This window comes from Neodiprion lecontei, chromosome 3 (assembly GCF_021901455.1).
Source record: "Neodiprion lecontei isolate iyNeoLeco1 chromosome 3, iyNeoLeco1.1, whole genome shotgun sequence".
NCBI lineage: Eukaryota > Metazoa > Arthropoda > Insecta > Hymenoptera > Diprionidae > Neodiprion > Neodiprion lecontei.
Window position 1 is genome coordinate 42,533,782 of NC_060262.1, and position 8,365 is coordinate 42,542,146.

The 8,365-nt window shown below is 40.5% G+C and overlaps 1 protein-coding gene across 1 annotated transcript; it reads right to left on the reverse strand.

Moving 5' to 3' along the window:
- Positions 1-1,003: 1,003 nt before the first annotated feature.
- On the reverse strand, positions 1,004-6,385 carry LOC107227873 (arrestin domain-containing protein 17). Its single transcript, XM_015669150.2, has 7 exons — positions 6,254-6,385; positions 4,556-4,684; positions 4,273-4,484; positions 3,769-3,951; positions 3,419-3,633; positions 2,758-2,978; positions 1,004-2,650 (listed from the first exon to the last, which is right to left on the reverse strand). The coding sequence occupies exons 1-7, from the start codon at positions 6,366-6,368 to the stop codon at positions 2,490-2,492; spliced, it is 1,236 nt and encodes a 411-aa protein (XP_015524636.1). The 5' UTR covers positions 6,369-6,385; the 3' UTR covers positions 1,004-2,489.
- Positions 6,386-8,365: the final 1,980 nt, after the last annotated feature.

The window sequence follows — 8,365 nt, forward strand, 5'->3', positions numbered from 1 at the left end:
GCGAAGAAGCTTTGAGGTATGGTTATTATTTCATTCTCGTAATTTTCTATATATATGGATAATTATGTGTAAAATGATCGTGTGTAGCATCGGATCAACGCGCACTACACCGCTGCGAATGGCGATGACCATAACTGAGATAATTAAAATACTAGAAAAATAATGACATTCACATACTTCGCAAGCTGTATATATGTATAATATTATCTGATATATTGTATTTTGTTACATATACGCTGATGAAGAATCGCATTAGGGCAATAGTTCCAACGTCTAGCTCACATGTCCGTTAATTGTGCATCGTAACTGTGGACGGACTCTTCCTCGGACCTGATATTTCAGCCGCATAGGTTTCTTTCGTATGTAGGCGGAGCTGAAATCGAAAGTGGAAGTTGATATGCGGACACCGGGAGAAAAATTATTCCTGATTAAGAAAACCTGATACTAACGTATAGTGTTTGAATGCCACAGATTGGGGTTGTAGGGCGGATTCGCCGTAACATAGACGTGAAATATTGGCAGCGGTGTGACGACGGATTGAAATACACCAGGGCACGGCAAATTTTGGGGAAGCGATCGCTGCAATAGGGGCGTTAACGACACTGCGTTTGTAGTGGCATTGTGATTGGTCCAGGAAGCGTTGCTCGATGCTGCAATGGTTGAAATACGATTTTCCTTTGACTTTGTGATTCACTGAAACTCCACTCAATTCTTCGGTGTAGTTGTGAAATTTTGCCAAAATTACACTCAGCAAATCCACTTTTGCATTAGCGAAATATCACTGATTTTATTCACTGGCGATTTCCAAATTGTAAGTCCAATACTTACGAACCTGACTAACAAGGAGGATCGATGGGTCTCAGGTATATTGAAGGGGGGCCCTGCCCGAGTACTAGGTTAACGTCATTTTGTTCAATAAGCCTAAAGTAAATTTTCGTGTGACTCCCTTTCCTACTAGCTATACCTCTAAAATTTTTTACCGGTTGAGGAAGTGAGCGTGTTGAAGTGGGACTTGGCACGCTGGCGGCCCGGGTTCGAGGCTCGCCAGTTTTTTTATTTTTCCTAAATTACATTTTCATTGATCGATGAACATCAATTAACAATAAACACATTCTTTGTATTTTATTATATAAAATTTTTGTTCCAGTCATTTTCGTGAATAAACACAAAGCCACTGAATCGGAATTTCAAACTTCACCCCTCATGTATTGCGGAACTTGAGATTCGTGCACGCGGATTCCAGCGTCGTCCGTGACGAGACGGACCGAAGACGAAGCCCGGAGCAGTGAGCACTCGAAATGCAGTAAGCCGTGGCCGTCGCGAACACAGCGGAAAACGAGTGATCCGTGCACCAACGCACAGCGGCAACGGATCACGGCGATGCAGTCGCGTAGGGCGAGTCTCCGGCTCGTGTGTGCGACGCGACGGCACGCGACTTACTGCATGATTTCGTGTGCTCCGGGCAAGGCTCTGGGCTTGATGTCGTCTGGAATCTTGTCAAACTACATACTACAGTGCATCCGCCACGAAACTTTACTACCTTCTTAAAGAAAAAATTAAGTAAGAAACACTTCAATTTTTCTGCATCCTTCAGTATCATCTCATTCGACCGATACTTTACAAAATTTCGAGACGATTGTTAACAGTTGCCGAACTCGTACGTGCTCGTACGTGGTACGAAGAAGTAGGTCGACAAAAACGACCACTGGCTCACTTTTCTAATGCTTTCGTCGTTATCTCAGCGATTATTCATTCACAGCATGGTAAACGGTATTATTGTTGTCAAGAATATGTGCAAAGTTTTGGAAATTATGTCAATATGGTAGCCGCTACTACGTGAATATGTTATTAGCTACAATGTGCCACTGAAGTGGCTACTGAGTGATCATAGTAACCGTTACTATGCTTACATATTCTAGAGCACCAAAATGGCATAATTGTCACTTATTTACTATGTTTCTTTGGTAACCGTAACTGTAACTTTAGTTGCCGTTACTATAAAATTCTCACCGTGTAAATAATAATATGTCGTTGCAACGACACCGAGTGTTGGTCGTTTTGACGCAACCTGCCAAACTGAAGCGACTGCGCTCTCGGGCCAGTGCAGTTGATATCTATATTTTCAGTCAAGTCTCTTGATTGTAACGTTCGAAACAAATGTGCGCTCAGTAACTTCGCACTCGTTACAGCCAGTGTGAATTAGTTATACGTCGACACATTGCAACAAGTAACTCACATAGAGTTTTGAAGCTACGTACACGAGTCTTAAAAATACATAATATGTAGACTTTCTGGAAGTGCGTCACAAGGCACTTAAGAAATTGTCAACGGCGAATAACGTCACCGTTAAAGAAAAAAACTAATGAAAGCACGAAAATTTTGTTGGAAACTGATGACAATTTAATCAAAATGCAAATGGTTCTGAGTAGTTTCCAAGAGTATCTTAGTGCAGTGATTGGTACTTTGTCTTTAAGGGCATTCATCTGCATTCACTGCTTTTCGCGCATGGGAGCACTAGGAGCTGTGTTAGCGGCGTCGTAGTTGTACACAGGATATCGCGGAGCATATGGAACGGCCTGAACATAATCGGACTCCTCCGCGTCCTTGATAGATTGGACACCATACATGCACTGTTCATAAGAAGGTGGAGCTGAAATTGACATGTTGAAAGAACATTAGATTCGGCCGTTCATTTTGTACAAATTACATATTATCAAAAGTTGAATAAACATTATTTTCAATGTTATTCTGACTCACGTAGATCGCGTGGATCACCCTGACTTGGATACGGAGGCGACGGTGTGTCACTAGGTTGTGAGTGACCAGGGAAAGACGTACTTGTAAAATCTGCAGGGTTTTGTAGGGGTGGTGCACTAGGTGATGGGGTCACCCGGACGTTTGGGCTGTACATGTCGAAGGACCCGTACAGTGGAACTGTTCCAATAAGGATGGGGAAGTCTTCGTCGATGTCGCAGTGCCTGTAAAAGAATTTCTTGTCCAGTTTATTAATTATTACACCGTAATATAGTTCGAATCAAAGAATTTTCTTAGATACCATGAACTTGGGAATTGTGTCGTGGAGGTTGTATAAAATTTCGGCCAACGTCTGTAGTGATGCGGCGTGAAACATGGGCCAAACAAGACAGAGTTGGTTCTCTTGGTAAAAGCCATTTGAAACGTGAGTGATTGTAAAACAACGTCAAGTGAATCTGTCAATCAGTATTAAAGTAAAACCATCATACATCTGGGCAAATACTAAATAGCACTGCCTGGTACTTTCTTGATCGAATAAAACCTAATCGTTTCAATTTCAGATTCCGAAATTCATGATACAATATTGGGCGTGTTTGGCACCTGTTTTAGCATTTAAATTTTCAGCACTTGGCAAAATAATCAACAGCAAAAGTTAATTACTTACACCCCGGAGAATGACATCGTTACTCTCAAGACGTAATCAAGGTCGATTATCCCGCAGAACTCAAGATTGGACGGAGGAAGCGCCGGAACTTTCAATGGTAGTATAACAGGCTCCTCGGATTTGTTAGCAAACGGTTCATTGAACTGCGATTTTATCACACTCGATCCTACTTTCTTGGAGCGATGATACGGAGAGCTCGCTTCAAATCTCAACTTCTACAGTCGTATCGTTCCGGTTAATGATAAAGTGAACAGGAATGTTAAGGAATTGCTAATGCTTGATCCAAACCGCAACATGCCAGCATGTTCTGCAGTATTTAAATGACATTTATGTTGCTCACTTTGACGTACCTGTCTCAAAGAAACCTGTATCTGCTCCACTTCGACTGTGGAATTATTTTCACATTCTACAGTAACAGGTATGATTTGACCAGGCACAAATCCACTCGAGGGAATAGATATTATTGCCGATAAATTTCCCTTGCCCATACAAAAGCAGCAAAAGCTCTTCTGCATGTTTCCGTGGATCGACAGCTACACATTTAAATTATTATCATGATGGTTCTAATCATAAGTATGTACTTCGAAATCGCTCAAGTTTTGATGAGTTTTACTCTGAGATCTCGGGACAAAAAGGTTGCGATATCGACGTAAAGAGGGTCGTTCACATTTACATAGAATACAGTTGAAGATGCAAACGGTATAACTAGTTTTCCATTTATGAAACCGAGCCATCTTCGATTCACGCAGATTTTGGAAACGTTTTTAATTTTAACAGGTGTCGATTGATAAAGAGGCATTCGTGAGGAACTGTGGATTTAGTCTAATACATTCAGAACCACAATGTTCACTTACAGCAGCTTGCGGTCTCTCGTTTAAGTTATAGGCAGAAACAATTGTGAATGCAGCCTTGACCTCATGATCGAACTTCCATGGCCTGTCAAAAGTGGCCTTGATCGTATACCGTATGTGACCAATCTTATGCTCAAAGCTGTTAGGTAGCCCCATCGGTAGTTGAATACTAAACGGATAAACCAGGTGACCGGCTGGAAGCTCGATGGTTGGACCTGCGGTTTGGTGGGCAGTATTACGCACCCTGCAGTAAGGAATTCCTAAAGAAATGACTCTACAGACATACCGGAATCACTTCCTATCAAGTGGAACAGCGAGGAGAAGTAATTCTCCTCACCGCGGTACACTGTCCGCGACTTCCCTCGCTTTACAGTCCATCTCACTTTCGCCTCCCCAACGACCTTCACTCGGAGTCCTAGGGGCAAAAAAACTAGGATAAAGGAAAGGTTGTTATTCGTACGACCTTAGTGTTTCCGTAAAAATTTCGGACAGGCCTCATAAACCCACGAAACTCGTCTATTGCAGGAGAAATTTGACTTGTGACGAATTGTTTTACCTGCGTTTTTATAACGATAATAAAAGTGATGGTAGTTCAAAAAATTTAATGATTTCGCATGATTTAATTAATACGAATCGTTCATTTTGAACGTCAGAAAACATCAAACATGAGCCTATATATTATAGAGTCTTGGTGATCGGTCAATTAAGAAAACGTATTTTTAGTTAACGTTTCGACCCGGATATGGGCCCTCCTCAGAACGATTTATTTTTTTAAACTGTCAAAAATAACAAAAAGATTTTTGTAAAATAAATAATAGTACTAGAAGTAATCAGACTTAAATATTGTATATGTAATACTCTTAGAGCTATTATATATTGTTGATAGTAAGAACCTTATGATTAATTGAAATAAGGACCCATATCCGGGTCGAAACGTTAACTAAAAATACGTTTTCTTAATTGACCGATCACCAAGACTCTATAATATATTACATACGAGGTCGAGAATTCTTATTCATCAAACATGAGCCTAACAGGAGTGAATAGATAATCGAACTGCGTGTTCGGCTTGATACAGTATCAAACATTTTTTGAGTGGATACAAATTCTGATTTACTAATACTGCTAGAAATTTGATATTATTGAACAAAGATTAGTGAAGAAAAAAAATGCGAACTTATTAACGGTAAGACGTTGAGAAATGAAGTTTTTAACTCTTCCGTCCGCACTGTACGTTTTGCGTACCTACTTTGAGTGTAAACGTTTGGTGCTAGTGTCAAGCAGCCGTGCGCTTGGTGCCGAAATCTACTCGTAAAACGAACAGAACCAGTTTGTTCGAAAACATGCGAGTTATTAATGTGTACCCAGATTAATTAAGTGAAATCTTTGCGATTTGCGGTCTGCCCAACATTGCAGGCAAACTCGATAACCTTTGATAAACTGATCTGCGCAAACTCTCTGCACGATTCTTCTGTAAAAAATTCCCGACAGATTGCTGCGTAAGAGTTTTTGTATGCATAATTTTTTGTTCCAATTGATGGACAGATTTTTAATGTATGTGTAAACGTGTATGCCTTTATAACTGGTTATATGGACTGCACACATAATTGCACGTCTGTGATATTAAGTAAATATTGAGAATGAATTATGGATGAGATTGCATCATTGATACACACAGCTAGAAAACAAACGCGTCTGCACGTCCCAATGCGTGTGTGTGAGATCATGACCTTTATCAGCTTGGATAAGGCCTGTTCGCATACACGAAACGCCGGGTGCTTTCCAATTTAGTAGAATCAAATAATGAAAGTACACTTTCACAGTGGATAAAAATAGAATTGAATGTCAAATTCCGCTAAAAAAGAGAAACCTAGAAAAAGGAATGGAAACATCCACGTTTAATGCACTACTATCAATTTAAACAGTACTCATTGTTTTGCCACCGCTACGCAATAGAAAAATAAATGAATAATTCCATGCTCACCTCTGATCTCTTTCGGTGACGAAAAATTTGCCACAATTCTCCCTGACACAAGTTCACCCGGTAGATATATACCATTTTCACGGTCATATTCAATCGCTAATTGCGTGCCTCCCATCGGGACTTGCGAACCGTTATTGTTTCGTGCGTATACTTATGCAAAATTGCTTCAAATACGTTCCATACTCTGAAATTCTTTGATCGTCGAGAAGCACGAAGTGATCTATGCCACAGGCGCTGACAAACACCAGCCGGCACTCGGCTATCGTCATCAAGCGACGCGCCTCTTTCCTCAGGGCCGTCCAATTCGGCGGGGTTTTGGGCTAACAATAATCCAGGGACGAACAAACGTGGGGAACGTGGCTTGGCCAGTTTCTGGAAAGCGTAGGTATTTAGGAACTAAAAATTCATTCGTTAAAAAAATTACATGGGTGATGGTACACTGTTTGACCCCGCTACTCACTCGATATAATTTTTTTACTGCTTATAAAAGAATCATCTAGATATGCATGTTCAATTGAGTCACATGGACATTGTTTAAAATATGTGTTGAAAATTTGAAGATGCATCAAACTACCTGCGCGCTTTATTTCACATTAGAGAAAGTCAGTTCGCTACGAAATGCATCAACTCCACGATGTATAAGTACGGTCTGTACCAGAGATCCTGTACCCTTCGCGTTCTTCTTTCTCTAACAATAAGCCACACGGTCACTACCTCCGCCAAGGCAGGTTTGCGCAGATTTTACCTTCGCCTTACATATCTGGCAAATGCTGCCATCCGAAAGTTACGCATACCACGGCGCAGACGGTGACCGTGTAGCTTGTAGGGGTTCTTTCGAAAACTATTCACGGTACGTAGATCATAGAGATTTTTTATATCTCTATGACATAGATACTACGTAAACCAGAAGGACCAGAAGCGACCACCGCATAGGTTTCTTTGATCATTCTGCTGCCAGTTTGTGAGACCTTGAACAAGTGGCCGCCATGTTTTGAGACAGTATACTTAGCGCCTAGAGGCGCGTAATTTGAAACATACATTTGAACATGAAAGAACATTACAACATAAAATTATACGACACATTAATATTTTTGACAAGTATAAAACAGTTTGTTGTTGGTTAAATTATCTACTTGGGCGTGAAGTAATCATTTTCAAATCATTTTTTCAAAGTGGTATTCGAGACGTGGAGAAATATGATAGATTCCATTAACAAGCCTATTATACGGTATACATATAGAAATGAAATCGTTTAGCCTTCTGAGTAACGAAGCTTTCACGCAACTAAAGGAAACGATCTGCATTGCTTAATCGTGAGCTTAAGATAAAAAGTCCTCTAAACATGAAATCGCATTGAAACAAATTTTACTTACTTTTGTCACTCTAAATTTTAAAAAGCCTAGTATCAACCTGTCGGTGCGATGTCGTCAATATCTGAATCGATATGAGACATCCAAATTTGTGCGATTGCTATCCGTATTGTCAAAATTGATAGTCTTTTTCGAAAATTCAAGGACTGTAGTTCAAGCGCATGGTAACTTGTTACTTACCGAACACGGCTGATAAGTGGGAGACGGGCCAAACGGATGATCAACTCGTGAGCCACAAGCTCGAACAAGGTTGAGTAAGACGCGAGGATAAGAAAAACCAAATATCGTCAGATGATATAGTAGATGCCTGGCTTACCTAGTCTATTCTTGAATTTCATATGATACCCAAATTCTCTCACAAGGAAAGTGCCCTAGGTCTAAATCATTAATTTTCTTCATTCAGTGACATGTTGTAATCTACCGAAATACATCAGTCACGTATTTTACCTGCTGATCGGCCGCTTAAGTAGTAAAGACCACCCCCCCCCCCCCTTCCCCCCCGTAAATAAGGCCGGCATCCGTTGAGGCTAAAAACACTGCCCAATTTATCATCAGTTGATGGTAAATAATTTCCTGGACTTGTCAAAAAATTTGATATCATGATATCATTACCGAGGCATGCTGAGAAATCGAATTTTGGGGGTAAACTATAAGGGTAGTTTTTAAAAAATGACGTCTCCAATGTTTTTTGATGTACTAAATAATAGCGCTTACAAATGGTTCGGAACTGGGCACATGATAT